The sequence below is a fragment of the Talpa europaea genome, assembly GCF_964194135.1.
Source record: "Talpa europaea genome assembly, chromosome: 1".
Taxonomy (NCBI): domain Eukaryota; kingdom Metazoa; phylum Chordata; class Mammalia; order Eulipotyphla; family Talpidae; genus Talpa; species Talpa europaea.
The window spans coordinates 1,517,927-1,531,404 of record NC_140073.1 but is presented as its reverse complement, the minus strand read 5'-3'; the positions used below and the strand labels follow the sequence as shown (position 1 = coordinate 1,531,404).

The 13,478-nt window shown below is 66.1% G+C and overlaps 1 protein-coding gene across 1 annotated transcript in view; it reads right to left on the bottom strand.

Moving 5' to 3' along the window:
• The window catches only part of SHANK2 (SH3 and multiple ankyrin repeat domains 2), a gene marked incomplete at both ends in the record, with an annotated part of 168,957 nt that overhangs the window by 110,576 nt on the left and 44,903 nt on the right, over positions 1-13,478 (bottom strand). The window contains 1 exon segment of the mRNA XM_084248246.1: positions 12,050-12,163. Within this exon segment, the coding sequence (XP_084104372.1) occupies positions 12,050-12,163 (114 nt within the window).

The following is a 13,478-nucleotide window of genomic DNA, read 5'->3' as shown; positions in this document are numbered from 1 at the left end:
GAGGACGAGGAAATCAGAGACCCGAGCACAGGCCTGACTCACAGCTGCCACCCGACAGCCAATCCTGGTGGCTTGTTCACCTGGCAGCTGCGACGCAGTGTCTGGCCGCTGAGGTCAGGGTGCTCCGGGGCCAGCAAGGGCGCCTGCCCCTGTTGGGTTCCATGTCAGCCCGTGACCGGGCGATGGGGGGCGCCTGGCTGTGAACGTCCTGCGGGGTCACAGCTGCGCCCGCAGGGGCCTGGGCTGCGTGAAGGCACGGGAAGGGCAGGCGGACGGGACTGTCTGTCCAGGATCACGCCCAGGAGGCAGGAGAGACCTGGGCGAGGCAGGAGGGACCGTGGTCAGGCTGGGGACCCGCGGACACTCCCCCCAATCCTACTCAGGGGCTTGTTAACCAGGTTCCCGCCACGTCTCTGCAGTGGGTGTGCTCGGCGCCTCCCGCCCCAGAAAGCTGCTCTTTCAAGGGCGGAATGTGTGAGAGTTAACCGCTGGCCTTGCACCGTGTCGCCACGTCACACTGAGTAGTTCCCAGGCTGTGGCCCGCGCAGCCAGCTTTGTCCATCTTCCCAGCCAGTCCTCTGCACGCTGCCATCTACACATCCCTGCCTCCACCCGCCCACCAGCCACCCAGCCATCTGTCCATCCACCCGTCCATCCACCCACCCACCATCCATCCATCCACCCAGTCATCTGTCCATCTGTCTGTCCGTCCATCCACTCTTCCAAACACACCCTCCCGCCCACCTGCCCTTTGGTCATCCGTCTTTCCTTCCAACCACTGGCCCCCAAACCTTCCTCAGCACCCGCTCCACACGGGCTTTGTGCTGGGTGGGCAGTGCGGGCCGAGTCCTACAGTTCTCCTGGCGGGGCTCGGGTCTGGGAGGACCAGACCGACAAGGCTGACCGCCCGGCCCCGGGAAGGAGACAGCTCTGTTCTGACTGAGTCGAGGACAAGTGTCACGGCACGGGGCCGTGGCGGAGGGGAGCACACGTCCAGTCTGCCCAGCATCCACTGCCCACTTCTGGAGGAACAACTTAGCCCAAGCTCCGTGTACATGGCCGGCCCGCTCTGATGGGCGTGTGAGCCGAGCCAGCTCGGTGGCTCCGTCCTACGCCCTGGCCGCAATGATTGGGTCAGGGATGGACACAGGATTCTTCTCCATCCTGATCTGTCTTAAATTCCCCTTCTGGCTTAAACCAGGTTGGACTTAATTTTTGATCTGGAAGTCGGTGAGCACCCTGATGGGACTTGGGGCGACCAGCCGGGGCGCCAGGGTGACCGCTGGGCACGAGCAGGACCCGTTCACGTTGGGCCAGACACCTCCCTTCTGTCTTCACTTTCCCCTACGTGAAATGATGTTTGATTTGCTCCCAGTGCCAGCCCATTGCCGAGGGGACACCTGCGCCCTCTCCCTGGGCTGCTCTGGAAGAGATGGGGGGTGGGGGAAGACTGGGCAGGGCAGGCACCATGGAAACGGGAAGAAGGCCGTCAGCTGGGGGGCACTGTGGGGTGCGGCCCAACACCCGGTCTCCACCTTGCCCTCCAAGGCAGGTCGTCTGGAACAAAGGCGGCAGCCCTCGGCCTCCCTTGAGACGACGGCCAGTAATCCCCAGCGGACACCACGTGTCCTTAAGATGAAGAGAAAAGGCTGGGTTTATTTTCCTCCCTCTTTCTCTTCTGGAGTGTGGATGCGATGGGTGGCATCCAAGCAGCTGTCTTGAGCCACGAGGCAGCAAAAAGGAAGTGCCTCGGTGCCTGCACGCTTGACAGCCCCCCGTATCTCCTCTAAGAGGACAGAGACCCCGGCCTCCCTCCCAGCTGAGCCGTGGCGCTGTCTGTCCTGTCGCTGCAGCCGCAGGCTGGGGTCGAGGGGGCCGCCTGGTCCTTCCAGGTGGGAATACCTGGGTGTTCACGCTCCCGCAGAGCCCCTTCCTCACCAGGCGTGCGGGCCCCTCACACAACTCCGAGCGCCCACTTACATCTCCAAAACGGCTCCCCCTCTGAGCACCTGGCGCCCGGAGGGTCACGCGGGGCCCAGCTAGTGGGGGTGCTGGCGCGGGCGCCCCGGGAAGCCTGGCCCGCCGGGCTGCTCCAGCGGCGGGGGCAGCCGCGCTCGCTCTAGGACGTACCTGTCGATTCTCTTTTTGTTTCATAACAACTCCATTTTGTCACTCTAATTTTAGTGGCAATGTTTTTGTTCCAATCAGCGATCATTTTGGAAAAGCAGGCTGCTGGAAGAGTTCCTGGCACGCAGAATGACAAGCGATCTTTAAACGCAGGAGACGGATGATTTTCAACCACACTGAATTCTAAATCTGTTCCAGGCTGGCGAACACTCGTTAGGGAACAGGGCGCGGCCTCCGCCGTGTCCACCTGCTCCCCGCAGGACACAAGCGCTCTGGGGTCCAGCGAGGCCCTGCGGGCCAGGCCGCGGGAGGGCCCCTGCCTGGGAGGCAGCAGCGGGGGCGGGGATGTGGCCAGGTGCCCGGCAGATGCCCGCTGGGTGCTGGGCTCCGCGCCTGGAACCAAGGTGCAGGCTCCAGGCCAGCTGGTGGCTCACCCCCGGCCCCGCGCCTGCCCGCTCCTGGGCAAAGGGCAGCTGCCCACCTCGCGGGTCAGGGTTCTGGAAGGTGGGTCACAGCCCAGGGTTCCCGCACACACAGCATGAGCGCCAGAGCCAGCTGGGGAGGCTGTCGGGTTCCCCCAGCCCCAGGAGGGACGGAGCCCCGAGCGCCCGGCCGAATGACGTCCTCGGGGAGTCACGCGGGAGAGGCAGGCGTGAGGGCCGCACGGGGCAGGGTCCCGGTCACGGGAAGGGGGCGGCCAGACAGATGTGGACCGGGGGGGTGGGGGGGGCGGGAGGGGTGCCCATGGGACCAGGCTTCCTGGGAATGTGCTGAAATCACGTTGCTGTTCCGACAAAAATGGTTAATTTTGTCAGGTGGATTTCAGCTCGATCAAACACACATGAACAAGATTCCAGAAGTTCTGGCCTTGGCTCTGGAGGGCAGGCGGCTTCCAAGCCCGGTGCCGGCCCCATCACGGGGGATCTCTCGGCTCGTGGGCCGAGGCGAGCTGCAGCGTAGGAGGTGGGGACACACCAGCTGGGGAGCCTGAGGGAGCCCCCCACTTCTCGGAGCCCCACTTCCTTCCTTGCAAAATGGAGACTGTCACACCTCCTGTGGTGTCGAGAAGACGGACGGGCGGGGGTGTAAACGGAGAAGGTGAGCCCCTCCTCAGGGGGTGGACGTGCCCTCCCCGGGCATGGACTTGCCCCGGTGCAGCGCAGCACCCAGCGGGACTGGGGCGGACGCGGCAGATAAGGCGCCTGCCATCTCGCCGGGGCACACGGGGACAGACGGAAGCCACCGGGCCCAGGAGTTTCCTGCAACTGGGGGAGGACAGCGGCCCCTGCCAGCGGTTCTGAGCTGAGACAGGAGGCTGCGAGGGGACGTGGGCAGGGCATCGGGACCGGGGACGCCCGGTGGCCTGAGCGGTGCAGGGTGGGAGGAGGGGGTCGTGGAACGAGGCAGGCCCTGCCCAGAGGCTGCTCCTGCAGGGGGGGTGGGTGGGGACAGCAGGGAGAGCTCTGCCTGGTGTCAGGAGTCGGGGCACCTGGCCCTCGTTTATTCAACAGGCCAAGAGGGGAGCGGCCAGCAGCAACAAGGCAGGGAGAGAAGCGCAGCAGCAGGAGCGCAGAGGGGTGGGGCCGGGGCCTGGCCACAGGGACTGGCTCTACCCCCTGGTTTCCGAGTTTCTGGTCCTGGCCGTGGGCGGAGGGGCCAACCGTGTGGCCCCAGGCACACTCCCCCACCTCTAGGTCATGGGCCCCCCACCGGACCTCCTGGGCCTGTGCTCTGCCCGGGGCGCTTCCCTGACCTGCACCCCCAATTCACAGAGACCTGTCCCGGGAGCTGGAGGCTGCAGAGGGCAAGGCAGACACTGGTGCCTCCAGCAGGTTGGGGGGCAGGGGTCCTTCCGCGGGGGTGCCCTTCCTTGCTGCCTTGGGGAGCAGAGCCAATTGGGCCCCGTGTCCGCCACGTGGGTGGGGGAGGGCGGCTCTGCCCTGCGGAGAGTGAGGGCAGGCTGGGCCTCAGCCCCTTCCCAGGGTGTGCGCGGCCTGCGGCGGGCACCCCACCTGGGGTCCTCCGGGCCCAGGAGGCTGGTTGTGGGGCTGGACCCTCCGAGCAGCCAGGGGGCCACTGCCCATGGGGAGAGCCTTAAGGGGCGTCTGAGTCTCCCCAGAGCCCCGCGCAGCGGACACGACCCTCTGAGGTCAGGGGGCCGAGCACAGGGGCAAGTGACTCACCAGGCCACACGGACGAGCCAGGCTCCCCCCGGCAGAACCCGAAATTCTAAGCTGCTCCGTCCCTGGGAAGAGCCCCTGGGAGCAGCGATGGGGAGGGTCCAGAGGCACAGCCGCGCCCCTTGGCCCAGACCCCACCGGCATGGGTGGGGGCCCCAGGGGGGCGTCCCTGTGGGGCATGGAGGGCTGAGCCTGCATGTGCCGTGGTGCCCGTGAGGCCCACTCCAGACACAGCGGCTGCCCCTGCTCCTCCCGCGCGGCCCGACCGCGGCAGCGCCTCCCCAGGCTGACCCAGCGCGACGTGGGGTGGCCCCGGGCCCTCCCCCCTTCTGCCAGTGCAAGGGTGTCGGGTGAATGAGCGAGTCAGAGCAGGGACGAGCCAGCCGTGAGCGAGCGAGGGGTGCCGGCCGGCCGCCTGCCCTCCCCGCCCTCGGGTGTCCCTGTTTGGGTGATAAACACGGCGGTTGCCCAGGCGATCAGACTCCTTCTAGGACCATCCGCCAGCCGAGCGGAGCTCCAGGAACGAGAACTAGGTCAGCGTGTGCTGGGCTGTGTCCGAGCCAGGGCTGCGGGGCCGGCTCAGGTGCTGCAGCCTGTGTGTGTGCTGGCCCGGGCACGCATGAGACCCGCGTGATGGGGGCTGTGCACTGAGTACACGCGTGTGCACACGCGCAGCTTCCGTTTGCTCTTCAGCGAGGCCTGCGACCCCCAGGGGCTGCGTGTTGGGGTGGGGCCAGCACGGCCCGCAGAGGTGGGAGGCCGGGTGCGCCGTGGGGCCAGCCTGGCTGGTGTGAGGAAGCTGGAGACCGGGGGGAGCTGCCAGTGGGGTGTCTGCGAGGCTGAAACTGTGGTGTGGTCAGCAGTGTGAGGACAGGAAAGCCACCGAATCCTGCGTCTTAAAGGGGGCAGCACCTCGATGAAGCGAGCCGAGCCGGGTCGCCCGCACCTGAGGTCACAGTGGGATGCACGCGAACTGCCACCGGGGCTGCTACCTGCTCTGAGGAGCTGCCGGGAGCGCCTGGCGCTGGGGAGCGCGGGCTCTCGATGGTCTGCGGTGCTGGCCTCCGCCCGCCTCCCGCCCACCCTGGCCGGCCGCGGGGTGCACAGGGGCACACGCCTCCCAGACCCCCACCCCGGCTCCGGGCAGGCACCTGGCGCCCCCGCGCTCCATCCCGCTCACATCTCGCACACGCAGGCCTTAAATTTAATCTGCCAGTGTGGCGTGTTCCTCCTTCCCGGCACGCGGCCCCCATAAGCCAATGTTTATTCATTATCCCCAGATCTGTTTCCTATCGTCTATTTCAGAGCAGCCAAAAACAACACCCTCACTCGGCGGTGGGCACCATGTGATGGTTTCCCCTTCCAAAACGAGCCGCGCTCTGGTGGGGGTGGCCTGTGGCTGCCTGGGCCGGCGAGCGGGGGCGCCCGAGCCTGGCCCCCCAGCGCAGGCGGCACCGGGTGCTCTAGAGAGGCCTCCAGCTGCCCTCACTGGCTGGACAGCGGCGGGGACAGGGGCAGCTCATCGGCCGAGCTCTCACAGGGCAGGCACGTCTGTCCTCGGGGGGCCCCGTGCAGCCCGGCCACCAGGCCCAGCGAGGACGGCAGCAGCCACCTTCCCAGGAGCTGCAGGGGCTGGGCCAGGCTGCGCGCTGGACTTGGGGTCAGGCAGGCAGGCAGAGCCTGAGGTCCAGGGCACCTGGGTGGGCAGGAGGGAAACGCTCCCTGAACAACGTCCAGACGCCAAGATGGTGGTCTGGGAGGCCGACGTGTTATTTTTTGGGCCTCATGGCAAGCCACTGCCCTCCCGGCTGTTCGTGAACGCCACACTCTTAAAGAAAGTGAGCAGCTTTGTGGGGGACACAGGGGATGGGGGTGAACGGTGTGCAAGGAGAATGGACACCTGCAACCGCTCTTTGCACTCCCCCACCCACCTACTCCCACCCCCCCAGCCTTCACCCCCCACCCATCTGTACATCCATCTACCCCCTCCATCCCTGCCCGCCCTCCCACCCACTTCCCCAAGCCTTCTCCCATCTCCACCCTCCACCCGCCCATCTACCACGCCCGAAACCTCCGCCATCCATCCTTGACCCCCGAGGAAGCACCTCTCCGCATCTACTCCATGCCAGGCACCCTGCCAGGCATGGGGCACCAGTGTAGGGCGCTGGACCTTCCTGGTCCTTTGCCCTCAAGCAAAGTCCCTTGACGTCAGCCACCTGCACTGATGAAACGTGCTCCAAGCTGAGGGCCAGACCCAGCACCTCCGCGCCTGGAGACCCACCCGGCTGCAGGTCCCCCCCAGCTCCCCGATGTCCTGCTCCCACCAGGCAGCACGGGCACCTGCTCCTTCCTATGGGCCGCCTGACCCTCTGCTGCCCCGGGCCTGCCACTCCCCAGGTATCCTCACGTGCAGTGGGGGTGCTGAAGACTCGGGAGCAGCCAGCCCAGGGGCTCTCCATAGGACCCCACCCCTGCAGCCCTGCGGTGAACGCGAGGCTGACGTTTTGCAGAGAAGGAACGGTGGCTCCGAGAGGTTGAGGAACTTGCCCTAAGTCACACCCCAAGGAAAAGGCGACTTAAATCGGAGCGGTGGACAGGGACACACTCAGAAGCTGCCGAGTCCTGGAAGGTCTGGTCCAGCCAGATCTCCATTTCAGGACAGAAGGGACATTGCCCTAGACTCGGACAGCAAGGTGGCCCGGGTGGACGGCGCGCAGGGAAGGGGGACGGCCCTGCAGCCGCTGTCACCTGCAGACTCCATCGCTCAGCGCGGAGCTCGGCTCATCGCTTCACTCCTCAGCTAGACTCTGCTACGCCTCCCCCAAATCCCAATCCTGAAGCCCTGACTCCCAATATGACTGTACCTGGAGCTGGGGGTCTCCGGGGATAGCCAGGGCTAGACGCTGTCCCAAGGGCAGGCCCAGTCCCAGTCCCACAGGACGGGCATCCTCACAAGAGAAGCAGGGCCCGCAGGGTGTGCCAGGCTCGCCGCAGGAGGCGGCGTGTGCAGGCGGGGACAGGCCTGCCCAGGCCCCCGCCCGGCCTCTGCGGGACAGGCGGCCTCCCGAGTCAGGGAATGCCGCTGCCTGAGCTGCCCAGCCTGTGATGCCAGCGTGGCCCTGGCAAGTACCGGCAGAGCCTGCCTGCGCCTCGCCATCCACGCAGTAGCCAGTGTGAGCGTCGGGCGGCCCCAGCCTTGAGTCTGAGCCCCAGCCCCGCCCCGCTCCCGGACCTGGCTGTGGTGACCGTGGCCCGGGACGACTTTCTGGACAGAGCTGCACAGCCCACACCCCGTGGTGGCAGGAGGGGCCACGGAGAGGAAGGGCAGGGTCGGTCCCAGCGTCCCCCGGTTGCCCTGGTACTTAGGGCCGGTCACCACGGCGCCTGGGAGGGTCTAGAAGGACCTGGGTCCCCGAGGGAGACCTGAGACGGCACCCCAGTCCCCACGGAACCCGAAACGACAGACAGACCGGCTAGAACTCTATTTTGGAGGCGAGCGGGCGCGTGGAAACTGGCGTTTACCACACGGAGCAGCTGCTTGGCGACGAGGGCGCACACGCCAGGGCCAGCAGCCTCCGTGCAGCCTAATAAGGGAGGAGAGCGGCGAACGGCAGCGTCGCCTCCGGGACAACGCGCCCCGGGCTCGTCCTGTGTTCCGTCAGGGAGCAGCTCGTGACGCCGCTGGGAGCGGGGTCTTGGGGTGCTGATTAATATTGCAGATTACAATCGTGCTAATAGAGTCGTTTGCCTGTATTTTTAAATATTCTAAAGATAACAAAAACATTCTATTTTGGAGCCACGGGGCCTAGTGCGACGTTTTGCAGAGGGCTTGCGTGCGCTGTGACTAACGGGACGCCTGCCGCATCATGGGGCGCGGAGAGTCCCTGCCCCAGAGGCTCCGGCGGCACCACCCAGGCACGGGGGACAGCGCCCGCCCCGCCTCTGCCTCCCAGGGAAGCACCCCGGCCGGGTGAAAGCAGGTCACAGTGGCGGCGGCCTCAGCTCCTGTGAGAGCCCAGACACCTGGGCCTCCCTGCTGCGTGGTGTCTGTGGTTCCAGCGCCCAGAGGCTCTGCCAGCCCCTCCCACTGGTCGCTGCACCCCAACTGTCCAAGGCAGACCATCTTCCCCTCCCCCGTAACTCTGCCACATTTCTTAAGCACGACTATACCCCGGCTGCAGCAACTGGTGCTCTGCATGGGCCAAGTCCACCCGGCCGGGATGAATCCAGGGACTTCTGTCGCCAGGAAAGAACCATTTTCTCCCGCTCTGGACTTGAACCTAGAAGCACATAAGCCCTGGGGCTGCCGAGAACCTCCCAGAGAGGAGAGCTGGCCAGAGAATCAAATTGCCATGGAAGAGACGGAGAGAAAGCTGCCAGGGACATCACTTGAGCACCTGGATCCAGCTATGCCTGAAGCCGCCGAGGTTCTTCAATGAATTGAACTAATAAATCCCCTTACGGAGGGACCCTGGGGTTTTATCATCTCCAATTACGAGAGCAATAAAACCAGAGCAACCCCCAGCTGGATGCGGCAGGGAGAAGCCCTGGGTCAGGAGTTTAAGGTCAGGTGTCACCCAGCTCTGCCACAAGCCAGGTGTTTCATTTTCAGTAACCACGAGCCCCAACTTCCTCTTCGGAAAGACAGGGACCGGGACTAAATCAGGTTTCCTCAAAACGGTCTGGAAGTCCCAAATAGTCTCGGGGGCATCCCAAATCTTACCAGAACCTGTTCTTCTGTGCTCTCAAAACCTAGAGTAAGGACGGCACTTTCCAAGACAAAATCGTGTTGCCCTGGCAATCTGCGTTTTCAGTCAGAACTCCAGTCTCCACAATAGCTTTTAACTCATTTTCCCTCTTCACAGCGGTCTTGGGCACCAGGCAGGAGGTCCTGGTCCTTGCCGGGGCTGGGTGGTGCTGGGTGCCCTGTCCCAGGGCTTGAGAGCCGAGGGGCTGCTTTGCTCCGGTGACCCAGGTTCAAATCCGCAGCTGCACCTCACGGGCCAGAGACCCAGGCAAGGCGCCTAATTTCTCCAGGCCGCTGTCTCATGTGCAGACACGGAGCAACGGCCCCGAGCTCGCGGGACTACTGGCGGCCAGAGAAGTGTCCCGTGGTCCAGAATCGGTGCCCCACATGCCCGGAGGGTCCTCGTGCGGACGCCCTGATACACAGAGAACGGCGGCCAACGACGAGGTGCTTGGCCTGATCGGAAGCGTGTGTGACCGCTGCTTTCGGGGCCAGACCCACACGAGCCAGCCACAGGCCCCAGGAAGAGGCCCCAGGCCTCCCACGACACCCCTCATCCCAGGGGAGGACGGACTGCCGCTGGCATTGCCCATCGCCAGCATGAAGCGGGGACAGAGGCCCAAGTATGGCCAACGGGGTGGACGCACAGCGCTTTGGGGACAGCTGGGCAACTCTGAGTGAAATTAAGCCAAGTCCTGCCTCAGGATGGGGTGTTTCCCAGCAGGGAACCCCCCGGCTGGAGGAGTCCTGCACAGGAGCGTCTGTCCCCTGAGTTCAGAGGCACCCAGGAGGAGAAGCCACAGCCAGAAGGAGCGAGCCCCACAGTGCCAGGGCGCCCCATAGCCTGCCAGGCAGCGCCCCTTCAGCACGGACAGGCCCCACGCGGCGCCATCTCAACCAGCCCAACCCCCAAGAGGCCAGGCTGCCCCTGGGGGCTCCACCTCATGAAGGTGGCTGAGTTGTGGTGACCTGCTTGACCTCCAGGACCTGCCGGGGTCGCAGGAGAGATGGTTTGTCTGCCCCAGGCCAGGGGGCCGAAGGGCGCTGAGTGAGGGCAGGCACTGTGCAGGGCCTGGCCCTCCGCCAGGTGCAGCGGCACCGCCGCCGGGGTCGGGACCTGCTGCCCTGTGCCTGGTCACCTCCTGTTCCCGGTCACCAGAACTGGCCGGAGCCCCTTGAGTGCAAGAGCCAGTAGGGCCTTCCCCGGGCGTTCCCCAAGGGTGCTGTGCTGCAGACACGGGCAGAGAAGACCCCCCCCCCAAGACTGGCTGGCCTGACGCCCCCAGCAGTTCTGCACTACGGGCCGGGGTCCTGCAGCTCGGCCCCTTCCTGACTCGGCTGCCTGGAGGCCATGGGTGAGGGGTCAGCCCCCAAGACTGCCCCATCCCGGTAAATGCCAGGTCCAGGCCAGGGCATCTCCCGCATCTGACCAGGCAGCTGTAGATCGGGGGTCCCTCCTGGGGAACGGGGGAATGCCCTCCGGGGGGTCACCACTGGAGCAGCCCACAGAGCCCCCAGATCACCTGCTTGTCCTTCCTGGCTGAGGCTCCGGAGCAGCCAGATGGGGCAGCCCCGCGGGGCGGAGGCGTGGGACACGGGGCTCCCCGCCCGCTCCAGGAGCCCCGCACACCCCAGTTCTGCATGTGTGCCCCAACCTGGGGCTTCTCTGAACCCTGTCCTTTGGGGTTTGGAGGCTTCGTTACTGGGATGTGACTGATTAAATTTGGTTCCTGGGGCTGAACCCCATCCCAGCCCCGCCCCGGAGGTCCATGTGGGCAGCAGTTCCCACCCCCTGTGCCACACGGGCTCCACCATCCCCGCCACGCACTCAGGTGCTTAGAGAACCGCCTTGTTCCCAACAAAGGACCGTCACCGCCGCCACCACAGGGGATGCCAGGGCCGGGAGCTCGGCGCCAGGGAACCGGGATGACGACTGAATATACACTCTTATCACAAACCAGAGCACGCCGCCCCTCCCCGCCGCTCCCGCAGACACAGAAGTCCCTCCGGAGGAGACAGGACAAGGCCCTCCGGGCTAGTCTCGTGGGGGACACGGCCCCATGTGGGGACACGGCCAGTGTGTGGGGGCCACCTGCGTGGCCCGGGGAGCAGAAGTGTGGGCAGGAGGAGAGGCTCCAGGCTGTGCCTGCCTTCCGCTCCCTCCAGGAAGCCAGGGCATTCTCGACGACGCAGCAGCAGGAGGCCCCAGTGGCCTCGCAGCCGGTCCCCAGGGCTGCCCAGTCAGGCGCAGCGTGGCCAGCAGTATGGGCAGCCGCTGCAGGCCCTTCGTGGGAAAGGCTGGTTGAGCTGGGCCGTCTTCGCAGGGGCCCAGGGCACACACAGCTGGGGTCAGGCTCCAGCCACCCGCTGACCACTGCCCCGGACCATGCGACAGCCTCCCCTCCAAGGCCAACTTTGGGACGATTCGAGCCTCACACCTTTGCAACAGGGAAAAAGTCACCGACCCCCTCTGGTGCCTGAACTTGAGCAGAGAGCGCGGCGGGGGCTGAGCACAAGTAAACGCAACTGGACTCGAGTCCTCGAGAAGGGAGCCGGGTGTCTCCCTGAGGAAGACTCCACGCCGCCCTCCAGGGCCTGCCCTGCACCCCTCCCCTGCACAAGGCGGGCTCTGCCAAATGCCAGGGCAGGCGGGTTGGGGTCTCCACGGCGCGAGCCCCCCCCCCCCCCCACATGCATTTTTTTCTCAAGAGCACTCCAGGCAGGGCCTCCTCCCAGCACGGAATCAGTGCCGTCTGGCCGTGAGGCAGCTGCGGCCAGGGCTGCCCCGGGGAGTCAGGACACAGGTGGGACCCTCCAGGGCTCGGGCAGGTGTGCACCAGCCGCGGGTGGTCGAGGCCTCAGACCCGGGCGCCGTCACGACATAACAGAGGGACTGAGTGGTCCAGCCCGGTCCTGGCCCTGGACACAGGCTCCAGGGCGAGGCATGGCCAATGCACAGCCACAGGAGGGGGCGCTGGTGAGGGCGCGGCCTTACCTGCCTGGACGTCCTTGGGCTTGCCCTGCACCTCCTCCACGCACTCGGCCGGGAACCATCCAACATGGCCGCGGGCGCTGCCTTCCCAGAAGCCCCCCTCACCGATGCTGAGCACTGCAGATGAGAGGGTGGGGTCAGCAGCAGGCCGGGGTGACCAGAGGGGGCGGCGGGGGGCAGGCCTCTGGCCTGCAGAGGCGCTGGCCATCAAGGGCACAGGGGAGCACTAAAGTCCCCCGGGATGCAGGGCAGGTGGGGTGGGGACCAGGGGGCCCTGGGGCCGGCAGGCTGGGACGTGGGGTGAGGTCTGTGTCTGGGCCTCAGGTGCCAGCCCGGCGAGCCCCCACACCCCAGCTGCCTGGGGGTGGCTGTGCCACCGGGAAGTGGACACATCCCCCGAGCGTCTTGGGCCCGAAAGGACACCACAGCTGTGAAAAGGGGTCGGGGCCCCAGAGCCACTCTCCTCTTGCTCTCGTGTTCACTTCAAAAGCCAGTAAGGACCAGCTGGACCCTGGGCTTCCAAGGCCGCGGGGCAGCGCACATCGGGCAGTCACCGGGAGCAGTGACCTCCACAATGCCCAGCCCGGCCGAGCTACGGGAGCCGGTGCTGGCCTCAGGCAGCTGGCACCTGGACACACGCAAGTCCAGGGGGGCCGGCCCGAGAGGTCCCACCCCAGGCTGTCCTGGACACTGACGGAGGCAGGGACCATGCCTGGAGCAGCCCCTCCCCGCTCTGTGCCCCTGGGTGGGGCGGGTGGTCTGGGAGGAGGCGATGGCATCTATGGGCACCGGGGAAGGCTCCTCAATCCCCTGCCTTGTGGACCACGCCATGTGGCCCCTGGAGTCACTGTGTGGGATGGAGGCCCTGGCCCCAGCAGGGAGCCCCTAGGCTGCTCTCCGTGCCGCACCCACCTCCCGTGGGCGAGGTGGAAGGGGACCGGGCAGGCAGGGGTGCGGTTCTCGTCCGGAGGGCGCCCGCGGCACCTATCTGGGGTTCTGCGCCAATGATAGAGCTGCCACCTCCCTACCCCAGCCACCCATCTGCCGCCGGTCCCTGTGCCCGCATGGCCGGCCGACCACCTGCAGCCACGCGGCCCACCGGCAGTCCCCGGGGACACAGGGAACGGCCATCCCACGACGCGTGGTCAGCAACAGCCAGAGCTGCGGGGTTGGTGAATTCTTCACACCAGTAATTTGATTGTATAATTTAGCAATTCACCAAAAAGCACCGTTCAGTTACACAGTCACTAGTCCGGGGACTCCTGCCTCTGGGCACGACAGCCGAGGCCCCCGGTCCCACCCGTGTGGACAGAAAGGGGCCCATGGGTGCAGCCGGGCCCGGAGACAGACACGGGGAAGGATGCCGCGGCACAGGCTGGTGCAGCCGGGAGGTGGAGCCAGGCCCCTGGGAGGCCTGAGGGTCGGCCCTCAG